Below are 14,059 nucleotides of genomic sequence, written 5' to 3' on the forward strand. Positions count from 1 at the left end.
GACCTGGTCCAGGCCCAGCCATCGTGATTCCTTGAGGAGTGAACCAGTGGATGGGAGCTCTTTCTAGCTCTCAAATAAATTTTTTAAAAGATTTATTTATTTATTTGACATGCAGTTACAGATAGAGAGAAGAGACAGAGACAAAGGTCTTCCATCCACTGGTTCACTCCCCAAATGGCCATAACAGCCGAAGCTGAGCTGATCCGAAGCCAGAAGCCAGGCGCTTCTTCCAGGTCTTCCACGTGGGTGCAGGGATTCAAGGACTTGGGCCATCTTCCACTGCTTTCCCTGCCACAGCAGAGAGCTGGATCGGAAGAGGAGCAGCCGGGACTAGAACCTGCAGCCATATGGAATGCCGGCGCCATAGATGGAGGCTTAGCCCATGGTGCCACAGCATCAGCTTCAAAATAAAATTTTTTTTTTGACAGAGAGAGAGAGAGAGAAAGGTCTTCCTTCTGTTGGTTCACTCCCCAAATGGCCGCTACAGCCGGCATGCTGCACTGATCCGAAGCCAGGAGCCAGGTGCTTCCTCCTGGTCTCCCATGCAGGTGCAGGGCCCAAGCACTTGGGAAATCCTCCACTGCCTTCCCGGGCCACAGCAGAGAGCTGGACTGGAAGAGGAGCAACCGGGACAGAACCAGCGTCCCAACCGGGACTAGAACCCGGGGTGCCGGCGCTGCAGGCGGAGGATTAGCCTAGTGAGCCATGGCGCCCGCCCAAAATAAATTTTTAGAAAAGAAAAATTAACAGTGTTTGAAACATGGATTTTAAAGGCCAGCTCCAAATTCTAATTCTAAAAATGTGATCATATGCTAGACATGTCTCACCTTTGGACCTCCATTTCTTCATCCATAACATGGTCATCTCCAAAGTCCTTGAGAGGATTCAATTAGACAATAAAATTTGCCCAGTAGGTATCTGACTTAGCCAATATCCTATACCCAAAGGGACCTTCTTGCTGTAGTCAATAGGCTTTAAGTTTCCTTTACTATTCAATCAAGTCCCACTTTTCAGTTTAATAGTCAAAGGTCCCGGCTGGCGCCATGGCTCAATTGGCTAATCCTCCGCCTGCGGCGCTGGTACCCCAGGTTCTAGTCCTGGTTGTTCCTCTTCCAGTCCAGCTCTCTGCTGTGGCCCGGGAAGGCAGTGGAGGATGGCCCAAGTGCTTGGGCCCTGCACCTGCATGGGAGACCAGTAGGAAGCACCTGGCTCCTGGCTTCGGATCAGTGCAGTGTGCCGGCTGTAGCGGCCATTTGGGGTGTGAACCAACGAAAGGAAGACCTTTCTCTCTGTCTCTCTCACTGTCTAATTCTGCCTGTCAAAAAAAAAAAAAAAGTCAAAGGTCCCCCAAACAGGTGTAAGACATTCGTCAAGGGCAATCTACAGACTTTCCTTATGCTGAGAACAGGTGAATGTCTTGTTAACACCCATGCATACAAGGCCTTTTCCTACTTCTACCACTTTGTTCTTCCCTTTAAGAATATCTTCACAAATTCCACATCTGCCAGCACCAATTAGAACACAGGAATGGTACATATCTGCCAATATGGAACAGACATATCAGGTATGCCATGCCCACATTAGAAAAAATGTTATTCATATTTGCTAATTGTTTTCAGTCAAGAACATGCTTTTTTAATTAAGAAAGAATAAAATAAATGATAGGAATAGGTAAGCCTAGCAACCTTCAAATATGCCAACTCTGCATGAAGTCTTCCTAGCCACTGCACATGTGCCACTCCTCTTCCTCAAAAGTCTCAAAGCACCTGGTCTTTATCAGTCCAGACCCTGTACCATGCCCTCTCTGCCCCAGTCCCATTAACTGTGTACCATCTGAAGGCAGGAATACATCTCGTTCATCATTGTACCCCAGGCATCTAGCAGGAGGCCTAGAACATAGTACGGACATCAAATGTTTGCTAAAGGAATAACAAACATGGGGTATGAGAAAAATAAAGGAACTAACTGGCCAAAGAACTCAAATGTTAGGTTCTGGGGCTGGCGCTGTGGTGTAATGGGTAGAGCCGCCGCCTGCAGTGCCAGCATCCCATATGGGTGCCAGTTAGAGTCCTGGCTGCTCCGCTTCTGATCCAGCTCTCTGCTATGGCCTGAGAAAGCAGTACAAGATGGCCCAAGTTCTTGGACCCTTGCACCCGTGTGGGAGACCTGGAGGAAGCTCCTGGCTTCAGATGCGCTCAGTTACAACTGTTGTGGTCAATTGGGGAGTGAACCAGTGAATGGAAGACCTCTCTCTCTCTCTGCCTCTCCTTCTCTCTCTAACTCTTTCAAATAAGTGGGTAACTTTAAAAAAAAATTGTTAGGTTCTAAGAGGTTTGACGTGTGGCTAGCATCCTAGTGCAGTGGATTAAACCACTGCCTATAATGCTGGCATCCTATATGAGCACCAGTGCAAGGCCTGACTGCTCCCTGTGTGTGCCTGAGAAAGCAGTGGAAGATGGCCCAACTGCCTGGGCCCCTGCCACCCACATGGGAGACCTGGAAGAAGCTCCAGGCTTAAGCCTGGTCCAACTCTGGCTTTTGCAGCCATGTGGAGAGTGAACCAGCAGATGGAAAATCTCTAACTCTAATTTATTATTTAAATAAATAACAAAAATTTAAATAAATTAAATAAATAAAATAATTTTATTATTTTTATTAATTTTATTTATTATTATTTAAGTTAATAAATTAATTTTAAAAGTTTGGATTAGGACTGCAATATTGCTAGCTTAATATCTCTCTCTCTCTCTCTCTCCACACACACACGCAACTATCTTGGAGACACCAGAGTCTGGTAGTTTTAATATTTTTCTTCATTCTTTTCAGCCTCTAAACTCAACAAAATTCCTCCAAGTAAACTGCAGCAAACATGACTTCTTTTTAAAAGATACAGTCAAATGTACAGGTAAACACAGTTTGGCAGATGAGAACCGAGAGCTAGAATACACTTTACAATCAGTGGGATGAGATGTGCCAAGGCAAATTTATTATTCAAAATGAAATCATCAAGAGAAATATGCTGAGCATGCACATCTTCACGGCACAAGACTAAACAGGACACTAGCTAAAGAAAGCAATGTCTGGTTCTCTGTTAATACTCTTCAGCTGTAGCACTGGCTCAATTTTTAAAAAGGTGTTTTTTCCCCAACCACACACAACCAACTGCACATACTATGAAATGTGAAGCAGGACTGACTCTAGCTTTACTCAGACAAGCAAAAGTTCTGGAATATCAAGCATAAAAATCAAAAATAAAACAAAAACATAAAGGAGAAATAAATTTATCATTTTCTCAAAGCATAAAACTGTATCTTCAGGCCATCCAACAGGTGGTCCTGTTGCCCTGACCAGCCACCTGGACCACCCGCCATTCTCCTCGTCTCAGTTTTCTGAAGTCTTACCCACAGATGGGATAAAGGTCTTCCTCCTCTAGAAAGCCTTCCTTTTCCCTCTGAAAAAGGCAGACAATCCTTCCTTCCCTCTACATCATTAGTTCTTTAACTGAAATCCTAATGATCTAAAATGATAAACAAAGCGTTGTGTGCAAATGCACTTTTCTGGGAGATTTTTCATGATATTTTAATATGCGTTCTTGACTTACCATCTGCTTACTATCTAAACCAGGAGCAACAAAGTAGCATTCAGTGGACCAAGCTGTATTTGGCCAGTGATACTCCAAAAATTTAAATTTAAACATCTTTAGGTAGGACAAGCTTGCTCCATGTTAGTCAACATTTATTTAACTCCCCATACTACAACATGGGCAGTTTTAGAACATTTCCTGTTTGCCTGATCACTGGAGGCACTGGTGTCTGCAGTTATAAGAGCCTTAGGTTCTCTAAACTGGAACTAAGACAGTCCATCAGAGTTAGACCTTACCATCCTAGTTCCTTATTGTTTTTTGTTTTTAAACTAAACTGTTTAGTTAAAAACAGCCTCATAAAACTGTCAATGATGGAATCATGACATCATATACTGTATTTCATTTAAAATTTATTTATTTATGTATTTGAAAGGCTGAATGAGAGGTAGAGGAGACAAACACATGGAGATATCTTCCATCCACTGGTTCATCCCCAAAATGACTATAACAACCAGGGCTGGAACAGGCCAAAGCCAGGAGCCAGAACTCCATCTAGTTCTTCCACATGGGGGCAGAACCTAAATTTGGGCCATCCTCGGCTGCTTTCCTAGATGCATCAGCAAGGAGCTGGACTGGAAGTGGAGCACCCATGCAGCCGGCTCTGTGGCGTAGCAGGCAAAGCTGCCGCCTGCAGCGCTGGCATCCCATGTGGGCACTAGTTCGAGTCCTGGCTGTTCCACTTATGAGCCAGTCTCTGCAATCACCTGGGAAAGCAGTAGAGGATGGCCCAAGTCCTTGGATCCCTGCACCTGCATGGGAGACTCAGAAGAAGCTCCTGGCTTCAGATCAGCCTAGCTCCAGCTGTTGTGGCTATTTGGGGAGTGAACCAGCAGATGGAAGATCTCTCTGCCTCTGCCTCTTTGTAACTCTGCCTTTCAAATAAATAAGTAAATCTTTAAAAAGAAAAAAGATCACTAGTGACTGCCAAGTTGAAAAAAAAAAAAAAAAAGAAGTGGAGCACCCGGGACTGAACCACTGTCCTTATCAGATACCTGCATTGCAGGCAGCAGTTAAACCCACTGCACCACCACATCAGCCCCAGTAAGGACAATTTTTTACTGGTCTTAGTCCCAAGAAATTGTGCATTTCCTGAACAGTTCTTTTTTATTCTATAGATCTGTCTGAATCACTAGCTACACGTGGCTCCTGAGCACTTGAAACATGGCTACTCCAAACAGATATGCTCTGTGTATAAAAGTCACAGTGGATTTTGAAAGCTTATTACAAAAAAAGAATGTAAATACCTCAACAATTACACTGATTACATGTTGCAATGACAATACTCTTGATACATTATATTGAATAAAATGTATTAAAATAACTTCACCTATTCCTTCCTACTCATTTTTTTTCTCATTAAAAAAAAAAAAAAAAAAAAAAGTAGGGGGAGGCATACTGGAGTACATGGGTTCCACACCCAGCTCCACTCCTGACTCTAGCTTCCAGATTCTGGGATGCAGTAGTGACAACCAACTCAAGCGATCCAGTTCCTGCCACACACGTAGCAGATCTGGATTGAATTCCCAGCTTCAGGTTTCAATCTGATCCAGTCCCAGCTGATGCAGCATGTGGAAAGTGAACTAGAAAGATGGGAGATCAATTTTCTCTCTCTGCCCTGCTCCCCGCCTCTTCTCTCCCTTTCAAAGAAATAAATAAAAATCAGGCTGCAAGCTAATTTAAAATAAACCAGACAGCTTGCATTGTATTTCTATTGCATTGCATTAATACAAATTGTGTCAATGTTCAAATATACTTCCCTATTTGTATTGGTTGCCAAGAAGCTTAAACCCCGATTTGTGCCTCATCCTCAGCACAGATGATTTTATACTCTACATTTTTAAATCAGTCCAATTCCTGGCTGTACATTACATCCCCACCCTTGGTTTATCCTTTTCCTTCAGACCTACTTCTAAGTTTGTGATGCTGGTAGATTTTAATACTCTCACAGGATACCTGAACTAAAAAGAGGTAAGAAAGGAAATGTAGTTAAATGTTCCTTTTGCATTTCCACAGCATGTAAGTTTCACTTCCATAACAGCACCTGTCTCATTCTATGTGTTCTATAAGTCACTGTTCATATAGTTTATGACAGCCAAAGTTCCTAAAAAGCACTGACTTGTAAAAACTGTTTATGTACTGTTTTAAAAGTGCTTTTTATGTATTATCTTGTTTAGTTCTCACAATAATTCTACGATGTTAGTACAATTTCTAACTGCACTCTACTGCAGGACATTGGGGTATAAGGAGGTACACGAAACCGAGAGCCAGAACACAGAATCCAGTTCTAACACTACGTATCACGCTCTGTTTTTTCTACTCAATTGCTTCCCACATCCACCACTCTTTCTGGCTCAGTAGTCAACCCAGCAGACTGTCCTATCAATATATGGGTGGGGCTTCTAGTCCTTGTTTTGTTTTCTAAAGATAGGTGTGAAAACAAAGTGAAAAGAAATTTTAAAGGTCACAGGGATTCTGCCAGTGTTTTATCACCTTTTAATATGTTAACTGTTCAGACAGCTCAGATACTTCCTAAAGCAGCTCAGTCCCTGCTGAAGTTACCCTGGCTCTTAGCAACTACTACCTAGGGCAGCTGTTGTGGCTCAGGAGCCTGTATCTCATACGAGAGTGCCAGGCCAGCTACTCCTCTAATGACCCAGCTTCCCACGTAAGAGCCTGGGAAGGCAGTGGAAGATGGCCCTAGTACTTAGCCCCTGCCACCCAGGTGGGAGACCCAGATGAAGTTCCAGGTTCCTGGTGTAGTCTTTGCTCTAGTGGACATTAGGGAGTGAATCAGTAGAAAGACAAACACTTTTTTTTGTTTGTTTTTTGACAGGCAGAGTGGACAGTGAGAGAGAGAGAGAGAGAGGTCTTCCTTTGCTGTTGGTTCACCCTCCAATGGCCACTGCGGCCGGCTCATCGCGCTGATCCGAAGCCAGGAGCCAGGTGCTTCTCCTGGTCTCCCATGGGGTGCAGGGCCCAAGCACTTGGGCCATCCTCCACTGCACTCCCGAGCCACAGCAGAGAGCTGGCCTGGAAGAGGGGCAACCGGGACAGAATCCGGCGCCCCGACCAGGACTAGAACCCGGTGTGGCGGTGCCGCAGGCGGAGGATTAGCCCAGTGAGCCGTGGTGCCGGCAGAAAGACAAACTCTTTCTCTCTCTCCCCCTGCCTCCTCTCCTTCTGTCACTTGCATAATAATAAATAAACCATTAAAGAAGAGAACAGTTATTACAAAATGCTTTCCCATAATTTCTATCTGTTGGTCCTGGTTCTGTAGCACACATAAAATAAGTCCAACTCCCTCAAAATCTCAATTCTCATGGATGAATCCCACTCACATCTTCCCTCCTCAGCCATCACAAACGTGGCAGCAAGATAAATGGAATGCCAATGGCAAGGTACTTACACAGACACAGGTATTGTACAGGATGCTCAAGCAGTCCTTGGACATTTCATCACTGACTGAAAGCACGAGAGGAATAACTGGTTATTTTTCTCATTGAAAAGTATGTTTTTAAAATGTAAAAACTGTAATAATTCCCTCCAAAATGATTACTTTCCTTTTAGTGTATTTCCTTCCAGTCTTTGACTATCACAGATTTCTTTAGTGCCCATCAGAATCGACAAACCAATTTGTATAATGTTTTTTGGTTTCACACAGTAACCATTTTTTTGTTAGGTTCCACAGTCTTCATAATTTCATTCTTTTGTGATGTCATTGTTAAATAAGCCATGTTTCCTTTGTATCTTGCTTAGAATATATTCAGAGTTAGGGGTTTTCTGCTATTTAAACCTCTCTGTGTAGTCCTTTAATGCTTGAGTTGAACTGGTTCCTCACGCTACATTTTCAAAAACAGAACTATTTAAATTGCTCTTGTTACAAACTTCAATTGAAAGCTCTATTAAACAGCAAACAGGAATACTATTCATACTACAGACACCCCAAATGAGTGTTTTCTTTAGATCTTTTGCTATCACTGCTATTTGTATTGGACAGTTTTGATCATTTAACCTACTACTAATTCCAATAAAGAATTTCCTACTTATCTATGAGCAGAAACAGCAGAACAGCACAAAAGGAAACTTAATTTTCATGACACCCAAACCAGAAGATGACAAAATTACACTTAAACCAAGGACAAAGCGTTTTGTCTGTCATTGCTTTTATTTTTCTTATAGTTTTCATTTACTCTGATGCTGCCAAAAAAAGAAAAAATCTCTATGTCTCCCTTTGAGATCCTGATGGGCAGCCTTGCCATGCCAGCCTGCCTCACATCCCCTAGGGACAATGAGGATGCCCAGCAACCCCAGCACTATCTTCTGACCTATGGGGGCATTTTGCTTTATTTGATGACTTTAGGGCAGGGTGGAACACAAGATCACTTTATCCCAGTATTTCTACTTTCCATTTTCAAAAGGGACAGGGATTCACTCATTCATCAAGCATTTTTATTCAGTACATACTCTAGAGCAGACATAGCGGTGAGCAAAAAAGAAGAAAAGCCTCAGTGCCTGAGGAACCTCTAAATCTACTGGGAGGAGAAGAGAACAAATAGAAGCACCAATAAGCAATTACAAGGTGCCACTTATTGGAAGGGAAGTCAGAGGGCATGAGGACCAAGTTAGAGCACAAAGCTGAGAAAGGAAAAATGGATGTGAATTCTCTAAGCTACCACTATCCACACAAATGCTTTACATGCTATGTCCTACTGATGTCAAGGGTAAAAAAAAATTTAATTTAAAAATACATGTAATATTTGTAGAAGGGCATTAAATATTATTTGAAGTGATCTCTAGCTTTTAATACCAGAAGGAAGTATATTTATTCTTTAAAAATTAAATATTGAATACCTTAAAAATAATCTGTAACATACATTATAAAGAGTAACAATATGAGTTTATACAAAGAAAATAAAAGGGTTGCATCTCCTTTTTTTTTTCTTACTTTTTTCATTTCAAAGCTGCAACCAGAGTACTCAGTGACAGATCAGAAGGACATGCTGTACAGTGTTTTACTGCCTAACTGACGAAGCGATTTTTGATTGCTGGTATTTCTATTCCTCTGATACTACACATTTTTATAATATGTGTTAATGCTCTATGACCAGATGCCCTAACTCTTGGTGCCAAAGGTTCAATTCGGTGTATAACACTGAACACATTCACCCATTTGTGTTTTCTGGTTTTGCTTTGTTTTGTTTTTTAATGGTACTTAAAGTAAAGAGCCCATCTTTGGGAAGTATCCAGGTTGTTCCTCAGGTATTTCATCTTTGCTCAAATTGTTTAAGAACAGTGGCTTGTTTCATGGTTTTTGTTTTTGTCTCAGATGTACATTTTAACACAACAGACACAATGCATTATGAAGCTACAGTTTTCTGGAAAAGCTGGTCTTTTAGGAATTGTGTTTCAGATCTTCAATAAAGCTTTTCTTTAAATTTCAAAAAAAAAAAAAAAAAGGATAACAATAGAGCAATATCCATATTATACCCAACACCCACCTTTGTAGAAAGTTAGGTACTACCAAAACAACAACTTTTTCTCACACATGCTCTGGTAATGACGAACCTTTTTACAGAGTATATATTACCTTTGTAACAACAATAACAAAACAAATATTTTTTTAAAAAAGTAAAGTAATCTTATGAAATTATTCCTTATTCTTTCAGCTGGCTATTTACAAACAAAGAGGCAGTTCTTTTAGTGGAATGGTTCTCTTCATACTTCATACTGTTTCTTGTAAAGCATCAGATTCGTAAAAGGGTACTACAACAAGTTCATGGAAAATGGAATTAAAAGAGAAGTTTATTATGGCCCAAATCCTTGGGCCCTTGCACCCATGTGGGAGACCCAGAAAAAGCTCTTGGCTCCTAGCTTCAGTCTGGTCCAGACTTGGCTGTTGCAGCCCTTTGGGAAGTGAATCAGTGGATAGAAGATATCTCTGTCTCTACCTCTCCCTCTCTCTCTGTAACTCTGCCTTTCAAATAAATAAATCTCTTTTAAAAAAAAAAGTTTATTTTGGTGCAAAAAAGTTTTGAAATCCATGCACACAAAAGGCTTTCAAGAAGTTCAAGGAAAATGCATTCTAAGAAAAAAGCATGCATGGATTTCAATTATTTTGTACCCATAAACTTATCTTTTAAAATAGTTATTTTCAGGGACTGGCACTGTGGCACAATACCACTGCCTGTGACACCAGCATCCCACATGGGTGCTGGTTTGAGTCCTGGCTGCTCTACTTTCAATCCAGCTCCCTGCTAATGAGCCTGGGAAAATAGTGGAAGATGGTCTAAGCACTTGAGCCCCTACCACCCATGCTGGAGACTCAGATGAAGCTCCTGGCCCAGTTCTGGATGTTATGGCCATTTGGGGAATCAGCCAGTAACGGAAAATCTCTTTCTCTGGCTCTTCCTCTCTCTGTAACTCTGCCTTTCAAATAAAATAAATAATTTTTTTAAAAAAAATAAAAAATTTAATTTTATTTGAAAGGCAAAGAAATACAGGGCCAGGCCGGTGGCGCGGCCCGCGGCTCACTTGGCTGATCCTCTGCCTGCGGTGCCAGATTCTGTCCCGGTTGCTCCTCTTCCAGTCCAGCTCTCTGCTGTGGCCCGGGAAGGCAGTGGAGGATTTCCCAAGTGCTTGGGCCCTGCACCTGCATGGGAGACCAGGAGGAAGCACCTGGCTCCTGGCTTTGGATCGGCGCAGTGCACCGGCCGTGGTGGCCATTTGGGGTGTGAACCAACGAAAGGAAGACCTTTCTCTCTGTCTCTCTTTCTCTAATTCTGCCTGTCAAAAAATTTTTTTCTGTAAAAAAAAAAAAAAGAAAAGAAAAGAAAAAAAAAAGAAACACAGGGCCAGCATTGCGGTGTAATGGGTAAAGCCAATGCCTGCAATGCCAGCATCCCATACGGGCACCGGTTTTAGAGTCCTGGCTACTCTATTTCCAATCCAGCTCCCGGCTAATGTGCCTGGGAAAAGTAGCAGAGGATGACCCAAGTAATCAGGTTCCTACACCTTTGTGAAAGACCTAGAAGAAGCTCCTGGGTTTGGCCTGGCTATTGTAGCCATTTGGGGAGTAAACCAGTGGATGGAAGATCTCTCTCTCTCTCTTTCCCTAACTCTTTCAAATAAATGAATGAATCTTTAAAAAAAAAAAAGAGAGAGAGAGAGATAAACAGAGATGCAGATCTCACATCCACTGGTTCACTCACCAAGCGCCTGTAATAGCCAAATAGCCAAGGCTGAGCCAGACCAAAGCCAGCACCTCAGTACTCAATCCAGGTCTCCTACATGGTTGGCAGTGACACATGTATTGAGTCCTAATGAGTCATCATCCACTGTCTCCTGGGGTGTGTGTTAGCAAGATGCTGGAAATGAAGCAGAGTAGCTGGGACTCAAACCGAGCACTCTGATACAGGATATGGGCATTGCAAGTGGAATTTAGCCGCTGTACCAGACACAAATCCCTGAATTGACCTATAATTCCATTTTCCATGAACTTTTTGAAATATACCATAATTCCATCCATTACAGAATGACTAAAGAGAGTCTGCTTTGCTGAGGACAGGCAGCGTAACCTGCAGCTGAACGGAAGGCACATGATGACCAGCACCTCGCAAGTATACTTACTTTTCAGTTTCTGTCCCCGGATAGAGATTGTAGGCCTCATAAGAATTTCTACAAGGAGCTATTAAAAAAATTAAAAAGATAAAAATCTTGAAAATTATTTCAAAGCACACCTCCTAAAACAATTTGCAGTGACAACTCATAACCCAAATATCTGTCATAGTATTGCAAGACCCTCTTGTTCTAAAAGGAAGTGACATTTCATGGAAGGAGCAATGTATCAAATTAGGAAACCTGGGCTCCAGTCCCAGCTCAGTTATCTGTGCAAGTCAGTGCCCTTCCTTGGGCCTCAGCCTTCTCATTTTAAGAAATAGACACTTCAGATTAGGTAGTCTTTGGGGTCCAATGAGGCTTTAATTTTCTGAAATGCTATAGAATATTATTACCACTATGATTCTTCTTTAGCTTAAAGAACATCGTGTAAGTTTATTTTAAAAGTCTCTAAATATACACCACAAACTGTTAACATTGATTTCTACAAGGGTTGGGGTGATGTGCATTTATTTTTTATTTTACATACTTTTAATACAACACATAACTTTTATCAAGCTATTTAAAATAAGCATGCATTTAAAACTGATTCTGTTGAAAGGACAATTTATAATGATTAAAAGGGTCCATCCATGATACAGGTGTAACATTTACAAATATATGTATATGCACCTAACAAAAGAAACCCAAAATACATGAAGAAAAGCTAACAGGATTGAAGGAAACAAATAAAAAATTACAGCCGGGATACTTTAATACCCTGCTTTCAGTAATGGATAGACAATTAGGCAGAAGACCAACCAAGAAATACAAGATTTGCATACCATAAATTAATTAGATCTAACAGACATCTATCAAACACTCCATGCAGCAACAGAATACACATTCTACAAGTGCACACAAAATATTCTCCAGGACAGATCAAATGTTAGGTCATAAAACAAGCCTCAGTAAATTTAAAAGGGGGTCTGGGGCAGTGGTTGAGGTGCTGCTTGGGATACCCACATCTAACGGAATGCCTGGGTTCAATCCCAACTGCTTTATTTCAGCTTCCTTGCTAGTGCACACCCTGGGAGGCACAAGTACCTGGATCCCTGCCATCCACATGGGACACTCACATTGAGCTTCTGATTCCTGGCTTCAGCCTCACCCAGTCCTGGCTGTTACAAGCGTTTGGGAAGTGAACTAAGGTTGGGAGATCTCTTGCTCTCTTTCAAGTAAGTAAAATAAATAATTAGCCGGCGCCATGGCTCAATAGGTTAATCCTCCACCTTGCGGCGCCAGCACACCGGGTTCTAGTCCCGGTCGGGGTGCCGATTCTGTCCCGGTTGCCCCTCTTCCAGGCCAGCTCTCTGCTATGGCCCGGGAAGGCAGTGGAGGACGGCCCAAATCCTTGGGCCCTGCACCCGCATGGGAGACCAGGAGAAGCACCTGGCTCCTGCCTTCGGATCAGCGCAATGCGCCAGCTGCGGCGGCCATTGGAGGGTGAACCAACGGCAAAAAGGAAGACCTTTCTCTCTGTCTCTCTCTCTCACTGTCCACTCTGCCTGTCAAAAATAAAAATAAATAAATAATTAAAAATTAAAAGGATTGGCCACAAAAGAATAAATTTAGAAACAAGGAAGAAACTAGGGGGAATTCATGAATATGTAAATAACAATATCCAGCGTAAATAATCAATGACTCAAAGAAAAATCATAAAAGAAATTAGAAAAGATCTGAGAAGAACCAGCATACCAAAACTTATGATATAGCTAAAGCAGTGCTTAGTAAGGCATTTAGTTAAAAATGCCTACATTAATTTTTTTCAAAAATAAAGAAGTCAATAACCTAATCTTCTACCTTTAAAATACTGAAAAAGGAAGAGCAAACTAAGCCCAAGGCAAGCAGGAGCAAAGAGATCATAAGGAACAGAGTGAAAACTAATGACACAGAGAACGGAAATTCACAGAGAAAACCAACTAAACCTAATATTAAGATTGAGAAAAAGGAGAGGACTCAAATGATGATAATCAGCAGTAAAGAGCGAGGATATGACCATTAATCTATTTTTAAAAATATTTATTGGGGCCGGTGCTGTGGCGCAGTGGGTTAACACCCTGGCCTGAAGTGCCAGCATCCCATATGGGCACCGGTTCAAGACCAGGCTGCTCTGCCTCTGATCCAGCTCTCTTCTATGTCCTGGGAAAGCAGTAGAGGATGGCTCAAGTCCTTGGGCCCCTTTACCCGCTTGGGAGACCCAGAAGAAGTTCCTGGCTCCTGGTTTCGGATTGACACAGCTCCAGCCGTTGCAGCCAATTGGGGAGTGAACCATCGGATGGAAGACCTCTCTCTCTGTGTAACTCTGACTTTCGAATAAATAAATAAATCTTTAAAATAATAAAATAAATAAATATTTATTTATTTGAAAGGCAGAGTTACAGAGGCAGAGAGAGACAGAGTGAAAGAGAGAGGTGAGGTATCTTCCATCTGTTGGTTCACTTCTCAAATAGCTGTCTACAGCCCTGCTGGGCCACTCCAAAGCCAGAAGCCTGGAGCTTCTTCCAGGTCTCCCATGTGGGTGCAGAGGCCCAAGTACTTGGGCTATCCTCTGCTTTCCCAGGCCATGGCAGAGAGCTGGATCAGAAGTAGAGCAGCTGGGACTCGAACTGGCACCCATATGGGATGCTGGCACTACAGCTGGTGGCTTTACCTGCTATGCCACAGTGCCAGCCCCAACCATTAATCTTATGGAAAAAAAGTATTATGAGAATACTATGAACAACTATATGAAAACAGATAACCAAGATGATATGAACAAAT

The 14,059-nt window shown here is 42.1% G+C and overlaps 1 protein-coding gene across 2 annotated transcripts in view; it reads right to left on the minus strand.

Moving 5' to 3' along the window:
- Window positions 1–14,059, minus strand: part of TRPC4AP (transient receptor potential cation channel subfamily C member 4 associated protein) — a 76,632-nt gene that overhangs the window by 33,978 nt on the left and 28,595 nt on the right. For both annotated transcript variants that reach the window (XM_062204091.1, XM_062204090.1), the window contains exons 4-5: window positions 11,270–11,327; window positions 7,050–7,105 (exon numbers count right to left, since the gene is read on the minus strand). In XM_062204091.1, the coding sequence (XP_062060075.1) occupies window positions 7,050–7,105; window positions 11,270–11,327 (114 nt within the window). The remainder of the gene's footprint in view (window positions 1–7,049; window positions 7,106–11,269; window positions 11,328–14,059) is intronic.

Source organism: Lepus europaeus, chromosome 10, assembly GCF_033115175.1.
Source record: "Lepus europaeus isolate LE1 chromosome 10, mLepTim1.pri, whole genome shotgun sequence".
NCBI lineage: Eukaryota > Metazoa > Chordata > Mammalia > Lagomorpha > Leporidae > Lepus > Lepus europaeus.